Here is a 17,560-nt window from a genome sequence, read left to right as displayed (position 1 = left end):
TTCTGGACAGCGCTGCCAAGAAAGACCCTGTCCTGAAATTAAAGTGGGATAATGTGGTTAAACTGCAAATGCTGGGTTGGGTTGTGCTGACTTTGTCTCTCACAAAAAGAGTTCTGTTGAGTGATGCCTCCAAAGGTGAAGCTTTGCACAGCAGAGTCATGAAGTCATTGAATGGTTTGGTTTGGGGGGGACTTTTCAAGGTCATCCTGTCCAGCCCCCCTGCAGTCAGCAGGGACAGCTGCAACTAGAGCCCTGGACAACCTGACCTGGGATGCTTCTGAGCATGGGGCATCGCTCACCTTTCTAGGCAACCCAGGCCAGGGTGCAGAATTTCTTCCTTCTCTCTGTTCTGAATCTGCCTCTTTTAGTTTCAAACCATCACACCTTGTCCTGTCACGACAGGCCCTGCTGAAAAGACTGTCTCCATCTTTCTGATAGGTCCCCTTTAATATAGAATAGAATAGAATAGACCAGGTTGGAAAAGACCTTTGAGATTTAAGCTGCAAAGTAATCTTGCATGACTTTTGGTTTAACATCAGGTGCCTTACTCCTAGGTTTTTGGCTATTTTGTTTGACTGTAGGTTGGATTCTGTACCACATAGAATCCCACGGAAATTAACCTTGGACAACCTGGCATGGAATGGTTTGAGGGATGGGGCAAAAATGAAAGTTTAAAAGCAAAATATGTAGAAAGGAACAAAAAATGAAAGAAAAAAAGGGGAAAAACAATAAAAGGAAAAGAAGAAAGGGAAAAGAAAGGGGAAAAAAAAAAGGAAGTAGGTGAAAGGAGAAAATGAAAGGGAAAAAAAATAAAGGAGAAAAGAAGAGGGGAAAAGTAAAAGAAAATTAAAGAAAATAAGAGGAAAAATATTAGAGAAAAAGAAAAAATGAAAGGGAAAAAATGAAAGAAAAAAAGAAAGGGAAAAATTATTAAAAGAAAAAATGAAAGGGAGGGAAATTAAATGAAAAAGAAAGGAAAAAATGAAGGGGAAAAAGGTGATAAAATTTAAAATAGAGGGAAAAAAAGAAGAATTGAAAGGAAAAAAGTTAAAGGGAAAGAAATGAAAGGGAAAAAAAAAGGCGGGGGGAGAAAGAAAAAGGCCCCCCAGAAGTGTAGGAATAAGGAGAATCAAAGCTTGTGCCTGACTAAAACCATGCCAAATGGCATGAGGAGTTTCAAACATGAACTGTGTCATTCCTCTGCTGCTCCTGGAAATCCTGCAGCACCTTGGTAACGTTTGATTTATGTGCCGAGGGGCCGGGGCCACGTCCTGCTTGCTGGTAGCCTTGTAACGCTTCTGTTAGGTTTTATAACCGCGTTAAGCGTAATGGGCTAGGAAGAGAAGCTGGGTTTCAATTCTTCTGGCACTTAAGTCATAAAGGGCTGGATACTGTCCCATAAAATAATAATATAGAAAAGAAATCTGTACCTTAAGAGAATTGAAGTCATGCTTCAGTGGCAAGGGATGTTTTGTTAATCACTGTGTAGAAGGGACAAAGGTCCCTGCTGATGGTTGCCCACCAGCCATCCCCACGTCCCAGGAAGGCTGTGGGCCAGCACTGCCCTTGACCCCAGCCTCCAAGATGGAGCTTTTCTTATTCCAGCCCAAAGCGTAGGAACCCAGGATTTGCCTCCCTGCTCTTGAGTAGAGCAGACCAGGTGGGATCCTCATACATTCATCACCTTGTCATCTCCTTCTCCTGTTTTAAGCGCTCCGATTCTCCGTCCTCTTTTTGGCCTACTCTTAGCAAGAGCCTTTTTTTGGCTCCCTCATGCTATGGAGAACAAGCAAGGATTGCTGAAAAGTCTTTCTCAGAATCATTGTTCTTATGGTCAGACTCTTTGGCTTTAGGGAACAGCATGGCCTGATTTACTTCTGAATTCAAAGTGCAGACTCTGGAGGCTTTCGAGGCTGGCCTGGGTGTGTTCCTGTGTGATCTGCTTTAGGTGATCCTGCTGTGGCAGGGAGCTTGGATTTGATTGTCTTCCAACCCCTACCACTCTGTGATTCTGTAGGTGATTTTTCTGTTAAATATTTGGCAAGAAAGCTTTTAACCCACAACAAATTTAAGCCCTGATTGTTGCTGTGTTGGTTTTTTTTCTCCTGGCATTTCTGGGGCAGCACACTTGGGTTTGTCTAGGTAAGACACCCCCCCACGTTTGTGTGTTTGTGCAGAGGGACAGCCATTATTAGTCCTTCTGGCTCACAGCAGAGCTCTGATATGATCTGTGATGGTTAGAATGCAAATGCAAAGGGTAAAGCAGAGATCCCCTCAGTGCATGTTTAGTCAGTTCATTTGTTTAATATTAGTCCATCCGTTTATCCCATAAAATATTCTTGCCCCAGGTCATTGCTGAATCCTGGATATTTCCTGTGAAAAGAGCACAGCTTGAAAAATGCTTTTGCACACACACAACCCAAAACCAGCTCATGGAGAGCACATGGTCATAACCCAAATGCTAGGCATTAAAATCCTTGGTTGGGTTGAGAGACAGGAAAATGTTTTGCTTTTTATGAGGGCTCCTTGTGATAGGATGAAAGGGAATGGATTGAAGCTGGAAAAGGAGAGATTTAGGCTGGAGAGTTGAGGAAATTCTTTACCGTGAGGGTGGGGAAGCACTGGGACAGGTTGCCCAGGGACGTTGTGGCTGCCCCCTCCCTGGAGGTGTTCAAAGCCAGGGTGGATGAGACCTTGAGTAACCTGGGCTGGTGGGAGGTGTCCCTGCCCATGGCAGGGGTTTGGAACTGGATGATCTTTAAGATCCCCTTCCAGCCGAAACCATTCTAGGATTCTCTGGTTGCTGGGCTGGGCAGCTGCGTTTAGTTCTGAGCACAAATGTGCTTGTTTCAGGGGATGGTTTTTTGTTGGCACACCGTGATGCCCATGGGTGATTGCCTCCCCCTTCTCCTTTAAATATTTGCATACTCAATAGCTGCTTTCCTACAATACACTCTAATAATTGCAGGACCCTATTACCTGCTCTGCATTACTGTAAAATTAACAACCCATTATGCACAATAAGTTTTATAAAACATTTCCAGATAAGAGATCATGTTTAATTAAAATTAACTTGCCCACGGAAGCCAAAATGCACTTGTGATTCACAATGACCTTTTATTACCTGCAGTCCCTTGTTTTGGCTGGATGATTGACAGCTTGCTGTTTGGCTACCATGTTGTATTTCAGCTGACAAGACTTTTCATTTTAACTCAATTTGCCTGCCTATCACAAGCTGGTGGCAGGCCAGGCTCAAGTCACCCAGCTTTGCCTCAGCAGCTTGCTCTATTTCTCATTAGTACGCATTTATTCAGTGGAAATTGGAAGACAAATGCTTGAAGGCATGTGAACTAAGTATAGCAAATTAGGGTTTAAAGACTGAATATTTATAAGTATATTGAAACAGTTTTAAGGAGACCAAGGGGGGGGGGGGGGGTGAAGATTAAAAAAAATCTAGAATGAATTGGAAAGCTGAGTGCTAGCTTTAGTAGAAGAGAAACAGAGAGAGAAGTGGGAGGATTCTAAGAATAACAATACTATGAGAGATATCTCCCTCTCTCTCTCTCTTTTTTTTCCCCTCTTTTTTACCCCCCCTCCCTTCTCTCTCTACAAGAGATGCAAAATCTCTCTGACAACACCTTATCAAACAACAGCCTGGCTTCTTGATGGAGCCGCTCGCGCGGCGAAGTTTAGCATCTCGTGTGTGTAAGAAGGAGGGGAGGGGGTGGGGGTGGGGAGATAAATTAAAAAAATACCTCAAAACAACTAAAAACCGAGGGTCATGTTCGTGTGCTGCTTGGTTATCCCTTGGTATGCTTTAAATTGCCTTGTTTGTTCGGCACAAGCACAGAAACAGATGTTGCTCTCCCGCGCTGGATAATTTACTGGACCTCGCGGTGCAGCATGGAAGGTCTCCCAAGCTCCCCAGCTGGTCTGTCAGCGAGCAGGGCTGGTGTCTGCTGAACTATGACAACTGCGAGGAGAGGCTCAGCTTTTTATTGTGCAGTTGTCATTCCCTTCCACGCAGAACTCCGAGCGGCTGTGGAAAGCCAACTGTAATTTTTTCTGTGGTGGTGGCGATGGTTGTGAGCTGCTAACGCCAGCCTGCAAAAGCCATCAGAGCTCCATTCTCCTTTGTTGGTCATAATGTGACTCATTACTTTTGTCATCTAATGATTATCGGCATGAGCGCTCAGAGCGAGAGCCAAGCTCGCCTTCCACCCAGAGCTGGTACTGGAAGGGAAAACAGATTTGTCATTTACGATCTGACCACTTTGTGCTCCATTATTGTGATTAACTTCTGCCCAAGATGTGCTGCCCAATTGTCATGTGGGATCCGGCAGCAGGCAGGGAATGCCGCGCTGCCCGGGAGGATGGCTGCCGACGCGACGTGACCCACGTCGCCTGGGTGCTTAAGCATCAACCTGCTCTTTCACACCGCTGCTTTGCTAATTATTTCTCTTCTTCACTAATTATTTCACAGAATGCCAGGTTGGAAGGGACCCCAACGATTGTCTGGTCCAACCTTTCTAGGTGATAGAGTAGCTGAAATGAGCTGGCCCAGCACCCTGTCAAGCTGAGTCTTAAGACTGCCCAGTGGAGGGGAATCCACTGCTGCCCTTGGGAGATGATTCCAATGTCTGACTGTTCTCATTGTGCTACTAATTGTCTCACTGTGCTACTAGTTGTGAATCATTGTGTTACTGGTTGAGTCTCATTGTGTAGCTAGTTGCATCTCCTGATGTTACTAGTTGTGTCTCCTGGCGTTACTATTTCTCATCTTTGCTAATTGTTTCTCTTTGGTTTTACCTCCTCCTCTTCCCTTTTCCTCATTTCCTCTCCATGCATGTGTTGCTTTAAGAGCTGAACCCATGGCAGTGCCTCACCACCATCTCCAGCTGGAGCTACCAGCTCCGTTGACATCGGTCTAGGAGCGGGAGCTTGGACCCATCCTTCGTAGCGTGGAAAGTTTGGTTGCCAGAGCGCTGCCAGTTGAAATCTATCGTGTCAGGTGCCTTGTGGCTATCCGCAGGAGAGGCCATCTTCTGCAACCAGGGCTCTTTTCTGGCTTCGTCACCAACAAGCCGATTTGACTCTGCCTGATTATAGTAACGAAGGCAGTCCAAAAGAATATGCACAGCCTCACTGTACGTCACATTGAATCACCGCGCCGGCCACACAGCGCTGACCGCAGCCTCATTTCTTTAGACAAATGCATGCTTAAGGAAAAACCTCCTGCAAGAAAGCATCCAGGGCCACTTTATTTGCTATGCATGCTGCACCAGATTTAATTTTTAGTGAAAGACCATTTGTTATTATCTTTATTCTTTCTTTATTTATTTATTTATGTGGGCTTGGGTTTTTTTTTTTTTTCAGAGCCATCCACGCTGGGTAGCTCCTTGCCTCTAATGGATGGACCTTGGGGGTCTCCTCAGTGACCAGTGAGAGGAGGTTTATTTGCTATCACAGAGCAGAGACAAATGCATTGTTGGGTGCAAATGAAACCCTGTTTTAGGCTGTTTTTCACACCGATGATTAGAAGGACTGCGGTCGCATCTAACGGCGCCCATCCAGGCTGGTGGAAAAAGAGTCAGTTTTGATTACAAAGTGAGAGATGCAGCCCTAGACAGGAGCTACATGCTGATATACATGCTATCAGAATGATTTATGCAAATTATGCATATTATTCCCAAAGGAATTCCTCCTCAAACTGCCAGGATAAATTGCCGGAAATTAGCCATAAAATCAGTCGTGCTAGGAGCAAAAGGTGAAGGCCACTGGGGAAGCAAGGACATTCAGCTTCTGGAGCCTTCCAGGATCTGATGGTGGAGGCAGAAATCTTGCTTTCCATAGCCTGAAAGGACTAGGGTTTGCTTTGTCTTGGTCAGTTAAGAGTGGCTTTCACTCTTCAAATTAGCAGGCAAGCAAGGCAATGCTTTCATTGCCTTTGACCACAGCAGACACTACCACTTGGCCACCTAGAGCATCCAAAGGGAAAGAAACACATTTAAAACTCCTCAGGGTGACCACAGAATTCCCAAGTGAGCTGATTTTTCCTAATCTCTACTCCTGCCATTACTGCCAGCAGCTTTCAGAAGGCAAGTGAAACCGGCTCCATGGATGCTTTCACTGGTATTTACTTGCAGCCTCCAAAAATAGATGTAAATGCGTAAAGCATCCGGATCTCTCCGTCGCCTCCTTTGCAGCCTGGTGCCTGAATAATGACTTCCCACCCAAAACTCAGGGCTGCCTCCAGCCGACAGGATTTCTCAGCCCCATCAGTGAGGATCACATCGGGAGGTTCAGCGTGGTGCCTCCCCCCTCCACACACACACACCCTGTGGGGTTATTTATTGCCTCCTCCTGGCCTCTGCTTTACGTTTGCTTTGGTCTGTGGCTTGTTGGTGGTTGTGGCGTGGGGTTGGTTTTTTTTCCCTTGTGGTGTTTTTTTTGTTGTGTGTTTGGTTTTTTTCCACCCTTTAGCCTGCCCTACTAAACCTGTCGAGACTCAGCAGCTGGAGCCATGTATAACTTCCAGTCATCTCCCATATTTCTGATGCTTTTCCCCCCCTCCCTCCCCTCCCCTTTTGTTTCATCGCAGAGAGCGCCTTAAACGAGAGTTTACGGATGTGCTCATCCTCCATGAACATCCGCATCAGCCAGGAGGATTTTGTGCTCAAGCTGGAAGGGAATCAAGGAGTGGGTTTGAGGAAAGGAGATTGGATAGCCCTTTACCCACAGATTTTGCACATGGACCCTGAGGTCTACGAAGATCCAAAGGTAAACACCCAGCTGGTGCTACCCTTCCGACTCCAGGCACGCCGCAGCAGCCCAGCCTTTTGCGGTCTGTGGGCTCGGTTGGTTTCTTGTGGGATTTTTGGTGGTTTAGGTTGGGTTATTTTTTTAATGCTGTTCCTTCTTGTGGAACAAATCTTCCTACTTTCAGATGTATTTTCCAGCACCCCGTAGGTCAAAGGATTCATGGCCTGAAGAGAGAAATATGGTGATGAGACTGACTGCTGCTGCTTTGAAAGGAATTGACAATTGCACGTTGACCACCATAAACTTGAGGCTAAATGTGGGTTTTGTTTGGCAGTGGATCATTTGATACCCAAGGAGGGCTGAATAATAGAAGGTGGTTTAAATAGCAAATAATGTGGGCCATTGAGCTAAGTGCCCCCAAAGCATCATTGACTCCCTGAAGCCCTCTAATAGCAGTGTCTTCCCTCAGCCTTATGCTTTTTCACCTCCCTTCCTAGGGATTCACCCCTTCTTGATCAATTAGTTGAGTGCTGTGAACTTGAGGCTGTAAAGCTGTTGCTCCAGAGGAGCTGGCAGGGTAATTGTGTCATCTCCTTGTATTTTTTTCTGATGCAGGAGTTAATGAATATCAAAGACTCTAAATTAATCCAGCCCTGCCTCAGCTTTGATGCAGCTTCACAGGTTCACCACCTGCATGCAAATTGAATAGGCCTCATCTTGGCAGAGCTGCTGCCCCACAGTTGCTGGCCCCAGCCCAGGGTGCCATGGAGGAAGGGTGTGGGTGATGCTGAGGCTGGTAAATGTCTCCTTTGCCTGAGAGGCAAGGGCTCTGATCATCCCTTCCTCATCTCCTACCTGATCCCTTCCTCATCTCTTCTCACATGCAACAAGTGACAGAACAAGAGGAAAGGGCCTCAGGTTGTGTCAGGGGAAGTTCAGGTTGGATAGTAGGAAAAATTTTCCTGACAGAAAGGGTTCTCAGTCACTGGAAGGGGCTGTCCAGAGAGATCACGGGGTCACCACCCCTGGAGGAATCTAAAAGCCATGTGGATGTGGTGCTGAGGGCTGTGGTTTGGTGGCAGGTGCTTAGCAGTGGTGGTGGGATGGTGAGCTCTGGGTGAGCTGTTGGGCTTGATGATCTCAAAGGTCTCTTCCAACCTCAACAGTTCTGTGATTCTATGATCCTATGATCTTTGTGATCCTGTGATTCCATGACTGATGATCTCCAAGGTCCCTTCCAACATCAGCAGCTCTGTGGTGCTGTGACTGATGGTCTTAAAGGCCTTTTCCAACTGAAACGATTCTGCCCTTCTAAATAGTTGATTAATATTTCTGTCCTCAAAAAGTAACAACCAACAAATCAAGCCTTTTCTCATCTTACTCCTAACACTTTGTTTGGGAGAACACTATTGATTTGTCAAAAGTCCATCTGTTTAAGTCCTAGACCAAAAAGCATCAGTGTAGGAACGGATCCCCTCCCTCACCCAACCATTACCATATTTCCATTGCTTGCCTGTATCTGCTGAGGATCAGCTCTGCTCAGCTTTCACAGTACAGCTTCAGTTCATCTCTTCCCTCTCCTGGGTAGTGAATGAGCAATCCACACATTGCAGTGCATCCATTGCAGCACATGGGCCCTCTCGAGAAGTGGGGAAATCACTGTGCTGTTTGGTTCTTAAAATATGCAGCGTGCCTTCAACAATGACTGCTGAGGGATCAGATAGAGATGGAGGATGAATTTCTTTGAAAGGTGCAGTCTTGAGCTTGTCATGTATTTAGGGAAAACTTTCCTGGGAAAACAGGCAGCTTGACGAGATAATTCTGTAGCAGTGCTTTTTCTCCTGGATACATACATTTCAGCTCCAGCTATCTTCTGTGCTGGCACCGTGTTGTGTAAGTGGAAGCCTTGCATGGTTGACCTCTTTCTCTACTCATCAAAGCTTTTAAATCACTGAGGCAGATCTTTCCATCAAGTGGGTAAGTGAACCCCTAAACTTGGCCACTTCTGAGGAGCACCTGAGGGGAGTGGGGTTGGTTGTTCAGCCTGGAGAAGAGGAGGCTGAGGGGAGACCTCCTTGCTCTATGCAACTCCCTGCAAGGAGGTTGGAGTGAGGTGGGTGTTGTTCTCCCTCATAACAAGTAATAGGATGAGAGGAAATGGCTTCGAGTTGCACCAGGGGAGGGTTAGGTTGGAGATGAGGAAAAATTTCTTCATTGCAAGAGGGGTCAAGGATTGGCAGAGGCTGCCCAGGGAGGTGGTGGAGTCCCCATCCCTGGAGGTGTTCAAGAAACCTGTGGCCATGGCACATGGGGAGATGTATCTTTTCATTCAAAGCAGTTACAGCTCTTAGGTGGCTCTTAAGATGACAAAGGAAGTATAAAGGTTGAGCCAGTGTGTCTGTATGTTCCATACCACACTTCTGAAGGGGCTCATCTTGTAGAAGCATTGCAACAAGGTGAAGAGCTCCAGGCTGGGTTGGCTTGGGTGGGTTTTTTAAGCTATTGCAGCTCTTATTGAGCTGTGGATTTTTAGCCCAGCAGCATTTACATTTCAGGAAGTGAATCTTTTTTAAGGCAGGGGTGGTATTCTGGGCTTTCATTTGTTATTCTGCTGCTTCAGATGGAGCAATAACTTCCCAGGGGGAAAAAACCCTGCTGCTTCCTTCTGGCTGGGGTGTTCAAAGAGAATGAATAGAGGTCCTTGTTAGTGGAAACACAGATTGTCACCTTTGTGGAATCAGAGTCATTTTGGTTAGAAGACCTTTCAGATCATCAGGTTTGCCAGGTCACCACCAAACCATGTCCCTCAGCACCACATCTCCAGGGCTTTGAAACCCCTCCAGTGATGATGATTCCACCACTGCCCTGGGCAGCCTGGGCCAGGGCGTAATAACCCTTCTGGGGAGGAAATGGTTCCTCACGTGCAACCTAAACCTCCCCTGGCAGAACTTGAGGCTGCATCCTCTTGTGCTATCCCTTGTTACTTGGGAGAACAGACTGACCACCACCTGGCTCCAACCTCCCTTCAGGAAACTGTAGAGAGCCAGAAGGTCTCCCCTCGGCATCCTTTCCTTCAGGCTGAACACCCCCAGCTCCCTCAGCTGCTCCTCCCCAGCCCTGTCCTCAACCCTTCCCCAGCTTTGTTACCCTTCTCTGAACATGCTCCAGCCCCTCAACATCCTTCTTGGAGTGAGGGGCCAGGCCTCTGCCATTTAGAGAAGCAAGCTCTTGTTCTTTACTAGCCAAGGTTACCTCCCCTCCAGTGCACCTCATTTCCTTTCTCACTGGCTGCCTCCCCTGCCCCCATTTCTTCTCCAGTGGGTGGGTTTCAGATGCATCCCTTGGATGGGCAGATCAGTGTCAGTGCATTTTTCACTCTGCTGTGGGGTTTTTTTAATCAGTTGAGGTTGGTTTCTGTCTGACTGACTTGTTCCCAGCCAGCTCCAAATGGCTGCTGCTATAGCAGATGTATGCAAAGCAGGACAAAATGCTAATGAGTGACCATAAGCAAGAAGTGTCTGTCATTTTTATTCAAAGCATGCAGGAGGATTTTGTAAGTGGTTAATTTGCTGTTGACTGAGTGAGGATGCCAGATCTCCTTCATTCAAAAACACAAATTATCTCTAAACAGGGATCCTGCTACTGGAAACCAGTCTAGAAGATGTTCACTTTATGGGACTTGGGGTTTGGGTGCCAACCTCAAGCCTGGCTTGACAGCACCCTTTTTGTGATGGCGGTTGTCCCTGCTTTGCTCACAGCTTCTGGAGCAAAGCATTTGAAGGTCAGATGTGGCAAATTAAGCAGCAACCATCTCCAACCAAAGGGAAAATTGCCTGCAAAGCATCAGGTCTGGCTTTCAAATAATCTGCACCAGTGGGTGCAGAAGAAGGATGGGCTTTGCTCTTAGCCGGGGAGAGCAGGGCGGGTGCGAGGCATTAATTTATGCAGGATTGGGCAGATCATCCTTATTCATGCTGTGCACAGCACACTGAGCAGGGGTGATGCTGCTTCACCAGAAAATTGTCCTTCCACTGAGCTCCATTGTCCCTGCTCCCACGCGCTCAAAAGCTAATTACCATCGATACCAGCCCCACCGCTCCGTGGGGCAGAGGGGGAAGTTCCAAGGGGCTCGATGGGGAAGGGCTGAGCTAAGGAAGTGGGTTTAAGGAGTGTGTTCTTCACAGATTAAGGGAGTCAATGAAACTGGAGCCAGCTGAAAAGGAGAAACTGTTGGCTCCTTGTCTTCCTTTTCCTCTTGTTCTCTGGGTCTCGGAAGCACTCCTGCTGCACAGGCAAAGGGAGTGGTGTCAGTGCCTGCTTGGATCTCTCACTGCCTCTCCCTCTCTCTCCCCCTCTCTCTCTCCTCTCCAGGAGTACAAGTTTGATCGATACATTGAGAATGGCAAGAAGAAAACCACCTTCTACAAGGCAGGAAGGAAACTGAAGTACTTCCTCATGCCCTTTGGCTCTGGGATCAGCATGTGCCCAGGGAGGTTCCTGGCAATGAACGAGATGAAGATGTTCCTTTTCTTGCTGTTGGCTCATTTCGATGTGGAACTAGCAGAGAACAAAGCTGTCAGACTTGATAACAGTCGGATGGGCCTTGGTATCCTCCTGCCAGACGTTGATATTGCCTTTCGCTACAAGCTAAGGTCCTGAAGGAAGTGAGTGGCTGCCTCTATGCCTTCTACTAATCTCCACCTTCCTGTTTTGTCACTCAGCTTTGTGGTTTGGGACACATTTCCTTCTCCCTCTCTGCTTTTACCTCCTTCTTTTTTGTGTCTAAGGAGAGAAGCCCTCAGGCTGGAGGTAGACATCAGATGTTGGAGACGTGCAACTTCCGTTTGTCCTGCTTCAAGTTGTGAGTAGTGAGGTGTGATGTGAAGAGTCTGACCAGTGACCCAACATCCCTACAAGATGGACCCTCTTGCTCTTGGCCATGAGCTGAGCAGGAGTTGTTTTGGACTCCAGAAGAAAATTCTTCACCCTGAGCACAGTCAGAGATTGGAATCATCTCCCAAGGGCAGCAGTGGGGTCCCCTCCATTGGACAGGTTTAAGGCTCAGCTTGCCAGAGTGCTGGGCCAGCTCATGTCCACCACACCATCACCTGCAAGGTTGGAGCAGATGATCCCTGGGGTCCCTTCCAACCTGGCATTCTGGGATTCTGTGCTGCCATTCAGGCCATTTAGGTGGTAAACAAGTTCCTCCTTGTTAGATTGGGAGGTCCCAGCCACCCAGCATCTGGAGACATCTCAGCATCTGCTCATAGCTATGCAGCAGCAAGCAAGGAGGAGCTGATTTCTTGGGGGGGGAAGTTGTGAAAGACTCTTTAGTGATGATTATTATTCTGGCTTTAATTTACTGTGATCCCTTCGTGGTCTTGAGTGTCTCAGCCTTCATTTGGGAGATGTGATGGAAGCTGTGTGGGGTGGTGGGGGATGATCTGCAAGAATGTCTTGCTGGCAACACATTTCTGACTTCATTTTTATGTACTGAGGGTGAAGGCTTTGCTTGGCTTCTTTTTTGTTTTTTGGTGCAACACAAGGAAATTAAAATCTGTGATTTTGGTTCCCCCCCCTTAGCCCCCTCCCTTGTACTCATTGAGAGTCAGAAGGGAGGTTCTGTTGATTTTAATAGGCTCTGCATCAAGCCTAAATTATCTCTTTTGGCTTTTGAGCCAAAAAAGGAGATAAGAAGTATATTCTTCAGGGAGGAAATAGATGAGCCTGTTTGAAACGATTCTGTCAACTCAAAAATTACCTTCTGCTTTGTCAGTGACACATCCTTGGGTTTATTTGGATTATTCCTTGTCTTTGGTCATTTCTCCAAAAAGGCAAAAGAGGAAGAGGGCTTCAAGGGCAAGTGTGGGCCTGAAACTGCCTTTCACTGGTGGGGTGGTGTGCTGAAGTTGTGCCCAGGCAGAGTGGTGTTGGGAAGCAGCCTTGTCTGTCTACAAATCACAAAACAGGCACTTCCCTGGGGCCAAAATCTGAGCAAGTGCAAAGCCTGGGCAGCCACAGAAGTTCTCTGTGTTCTGGCTGCCCAACCTGCTTCTGCAGGTGACCAGCTCTTGATTCAGACATGAATTTCCCAGTGTGTAGAATGGGAGGTTTTTCAAACCCTGTCTCTCTTCCCAGCCATCACTTCAGGGACTGGTGAGGATACTTGTGGCTGTCCAGTCTCCATTGCCAGGGTGATAATTGTGATGGGACAGCAGCCATGTCTGTGGGCCTTGCCTTGTGTTCCCAAAAAAACATCTCTCTTTGGGGTGTGCCAGCATGAAATCAGAAATGTGCCATGGTGAAATCAGGAGTTTTGCTCTGCTCCAAAGTCCTTGGTGGCTATGGATGGAAACTGTGACAAACATTGCAAGGATTGAAGTTATTTGTTGTTATTTGACTGGATCATCTCTGTGAGGAGGAAGGGCTGAGAGCCCTGAGGCTGTTGAGCCTGGAAAAGAGCAGCCCCAGTGGGGTTCTAGGTGGAAGGCAAGAGGCTGGGGCCAGACTCTTGTCAGTGGTGCCCAGGAACAGGACAAGGGGCACAAACTGGAACCCAGGAGATTCTATCTGAACAGGAGAAAGTTCTTTGGTGTGAGGGTGCTGGAGCCCTGGAGCAGGCTATTCAGGTTGTGGAGTCTTCTGTGGAGAGCTTCTAACCCCCCTTGGCCATTGTAATCCTGGGCAAGCTGCTGTGGGTGCCCTGCTTTAGTGGGGAGGTTGGTCTGGATGCTCTCCAGGGGTCCCTTCCAACCCTCACTGTGCTGGGATCCTGGGATTCATGCCCAAGCCCCTGCATGTACAGCACACACCCCTGATAAGCATCAGCAGAAAGGCTCTCAGAGATTAGCTCTGAGCAGAAAATTGTGGTTTTGTCAGGCCTATTGGATAAACATTTTCTCTTCATATATAATATCAATAATGCCTGAGTGTTGGAGTGCCCTGACATTAAATAGGCTTTGCAGTTGATTAAATGCTTTAACTTTGCTTCAGCATTTAATCAACAGCAAAAGCTGATTATTGCTTTGTGCCATGGAATAAAATGTGGTATTTTATGGAGGGATTCTTGTACTGGAGTTAGTTACTGCTGCAGTTACTCTGCAGGAGCTATTCCAGACTCAGCCATAGCTCACAGCCCAGCTTGGACATTAGAGCTTGCATTATTGAGAGAGGAGATGTCAAGCTCATCACACTGTTGAGTGTATTTATTCCATTATTGTTTCAATGGAAGCTGTGAAATGTCTCCTGCCCCAGTTGTGATCCATCTTCCTTTGGCATCCAACTTTGAAACCAACCTGAGGCAACTGCAAACATAACAGTGGATTGTTTAAAACTGAAGACTTTGTTGTTGTAGTGATAATTGTGTTCTATTCTTAGGTTTTTGATTTAAAAGCATCCCAGGCTGCTGCATAATTTGGTAGGACACCGTAGGGCTGTGCCAACTCATTAGTAATTCCAGATTAATTGCTGACCAGATCGTGCAGTGTCTGTTTGGAAAGTCCAAGGGACAGATTGTCTGCAAAGTCAGAGCCTTATGGAATGGTTTGGGTTGGAGGGGACCTTAGAGATCATCTGCTCCAACCTCCCCACCGTGGGCAGGGAAGTGTCTCAGCTGGGCTTGGTTGCTCAAGGCCTCATCCAGCCTGCCCTTGAACACCTCCCAGGAGGCTCCATCCACAACCGCCCTGGGCAGCCTGTTCTGGTGTCTCAGCACCTTCACTGTGAAGAATTTCCACCTAATGTCCAGTCTAAATCTGCCCTTTTCCGGTTTAGATAGTGAATTAAATTTGTAGGATGTGCTTCCATTAAAAAAAGTAAGAGAGAATCAAAATCTTTGCCAGGAAAGCTCCATGAAGGCACTCGGAGGCCGTCGTCAGGATTGGGGAGCACTCCCTACACTGCCCTGGGGCTGCAGAAGCTGTCACTGCCTCTGGCTATGTTCATAATACCATAGAATCACAATCATTATAGTTGGAAAAGACCTTTAAGATCATCAGGTCCAACCATTCTCTAACTCTACCCAGTCTGGTGCTAAATCATGTCCCTGAACAGCAAATCTCCACAGCTTTGAAACCTTGCTGGGGATGGGGACTCTGCCACTGCCCTGAGCAGCCTGTTCCAGGCCTTGACAACCCTTTTGGTGAAGGAATTGTTCCTCATGTCCAACCTAAACCTCCCCTGATGCAACTTGCTGCTGTTCCCTCTTGTCCTGTCACATGTTCTGTGGGAGCAGAGACCAGTCCCACTCGGCTCTAACCTCTTTGCAGGCAGTTGTAGAGAGCTGCAAGGTCTCCCCTCAGCCTCCTTTTCTCCAGACTAAACAAAATGCCTCTCACAGAAAATAGATTTGGCCCTTTAGAGCACCCAGGAGGAGAAGTGGCATCATCAACTCATCTGGATACTAAAATGTGATTGGTTTTTTTCCCCCTTTATTATTACTCTAATTTTAACCTACAGAGGTTGCATGTTCTCCTTTTCCATGGTGTCCCTCAGCCCTGCTAGGAGCTCTTGCCCCCCATTGCGTGACTCAGAAGCCCAGGTTGGTCTTTGTGTACCTGATGCCAATCACACGTCCCCATCTCTTCCAGAAGATGCCTGGTGGAAGCTGTTCTTTACTTGGTGCTTTTCAGCTGATTTTTGGCATCATCCTGGAGAATTCCTACTCTGTGAAACTTCTCTTGTAGAGTTTTGAATGAACTTTTCCTTTTGCAACTCTGGGACAGCCTGGCAGTCAGAAGGTGGTGAATTGCCCTTCATTGTACAAACTGACATTCTGTGTGGAGCTACAGGGGGGTTGGGTTCTGCTGTAATTGTTAATTTCCATCGTTAAAGCTCTTAAAGGAGGAAATTCCCCAGCCAGAAAATGGAAACTTCATTGTTTTACTCCTCTAACTCTTTATGTGAATTTTGTATTTCAAGCACACAATAAAAAATATCTCTATTTTAATACTCAATGCCTGGCTATGGTGGTTTAGGTTTTTTTTTCCCAGCTTGCTTATGCACTTTCCTCACAGATCCACAGCTCTTCCTTTCAATTTTTTTTTTCTGTTGATCTCAAAAGGGGGTTTTACAAGGTGGAGGGAGTGGGGGTGGGCAAGGCTTTAATCCAGTGCTGAGATGGAGCAATTGAATTGAGGAAATGATCCAGTCTGGAAATGATCAAATGGGAGCAAATTTTTATCAGATGAGGAAAAAGGTGGGAAGGGGGGGGGGGGGGAAGGCATTTCTGGCATCTTTTGGACATGATTCAAATTAGTCTAAAGGTCTGCAATCCACTCACTATTCCCAAGTACAGCTCCTGGGCTCTTCCTTCAATCCACTCTCTATTCCCAAACACAGCTCCTGGGCTCTTCCTTCAATCCACTCTCTATTCCCAAGCACAGCTCCTGGGCTTTTCCTTCAATCCACTCTCTATTCCCAAACACAGCTCCTGGGCTCTTCCTTCAATCCACTCTCTATTCCCAAACACAGCTCCTGGGCTCTTCCTTCAATCCACTCTCTATTCCCAAGCACAGCTCCTGGGCTTTTCCTTCAATCCACTCTCTATTCCCAAGCACAGCTCCTGGGCTTTTCCTTCAATCCACTCTCTATTCCCAAGCACAGCTCCTGGGCTTTTCCTTCAATCCACTCTCTATTCCCAAGCACAGCTCCTGGGCTTTTCCTTCAATCCACTCTCTATTCCCAAGCACAGCTCCTGGGCTTTTCCTTCAATCCACTCTCTATTCCCAAGCACAGCTCCTGGGCTTTCCCTTCAATCCACTCTCTATTCCCAAGCACAGCTCCTGGGCTTTTCCTTCAATCCACTCTCTATTCCCAAGCACAGCTCCTGGGCTTTTCCTTCAATCCACTCACTATTCCCAAACACAGCTCCTGGGCTTTTCCTTCAATCCACTCACTATTCCCAAACACAGCTCCTGGGCTTTTCCTTCAATCCACTCACTATTCCCAAACACAGCTCCTGGGCTTTTCCTTCAATCCACTCTCTATTCCCAAGCACAGCTCCTGGGCTTTCCCTTCAATCCACTCTCTATTCCCAAACACAGCTCCTGGGCTTTTCCTTCTGCAGACCTTTGTGTGGTACGAAGTGCACCACCCCATGTGAAATAATCTGTCCTCTCCAATCAGTCATTTTAAAAGGGAAAGGGAGTGAAAAAAAATCATTGCAATACCCAGCCCTGTGCCCACAAAGCACAGCTTGGCTTTGCCAGGTACTGCTGTAGCCACCCTAAATCCTCCAAGCAGGAGTTTGTCACAAAGGTTGTACCCTGAATGCTACAAGCAGGTGTTTAAAATGAAGGTTCTACCCTAAACCATCAGCATTTCTTCGTCTCTTCGTGCCAAAATGCTTGTCAGGGGTGGCTGAGGGGGATAGCTGAAAATCCATCCTGGAAAAGACAGACCTGCAGTATTGTTCTGGGGCTGAGGAATGTGTTTTGTAACCCTGCAACTCGCTGCACTCCAGGTTGCAGTAGAAGTTACTGAAGTTTATTAAAGAAAAAGTAGCATTTGTGAGGGTTTTGGAGGTAGATTTCCTAAGTGAGCTTTCTGTGAGGGTCTGAAAAATCACTTGGAGAAGGAGTGATGTTAATAGACCTCTTAACACTGTGTTTTATCTAACGTTGGGTTTGACTCTGGGTGTTTTCTTCACTGCATTCTAAAATCATTCCAGGCATCAACTTCTGCCTGACAAACGCTTCGTTCCTACGAACAGAGCCATTTTAGCTGTCAAACCACGAGAAGTCAAATATTTTCCTGCTTGTCACCTAAACCAGCCCGTGTAGCCTGGCTGCTTGTGTCA

General features: G+C 47.0%; 1 protein-coding gene across 4 annotated transcripts in view; it reads left to right on the top strand.

Annotated features, from left to right (window-relative positions):
- Positions 1-15,716, top strand: part of CYP7B1 (cytochrome P450 family 7 subfamily B member 1) — a 94,165-nt gene extending 78,449 nt beyond the window's left edge. For 3 of the 4 annotated variants that reach the window (XM_068162479.1, XM_068162481.1, XM_068162482.1), the window contains 2 exons: positions 6,602-6,780; positions 11,134-15,716. In XM_068162479.1, the coding sequence (XP_068018580.1) occupies positions 6,602-6,780; positions 11,134-11,421 (467 nt within the window). In that variant the 3' untranslated portion in view covers positions 11,422-15,716. The remainder of the gene's footprint in view (positions 1-6,601; positions 6,781-11,133) is intronic. The other variant, XM_068162480.1, reaches the window with a different exon arrangement.
- Positions 15,717-17,560: the final 1,844 nt, after the last annotated feature.

This window comes from Melanerpes formicivorus, unplaced genomic scaffold (genome assembly GCF_026170545.1).
Source record: "Melanerpes formicivorus ecotype bairdi unplaced genomic scaffold, bMelFor1.0.p_v2 SCAF_65, whole genome shotgun sequence".
NCBI classification, from domain to species: Eukaryota; Metazoa; Chordata; class Aves; order Piciformes; family Picidae; genus Melanerpes; species Melanerpes formicivorus.
Note: the sequence above shows the minus strand (reverse complement) of the source record. Positions and strands in the feature narration are given on the sequence as shown.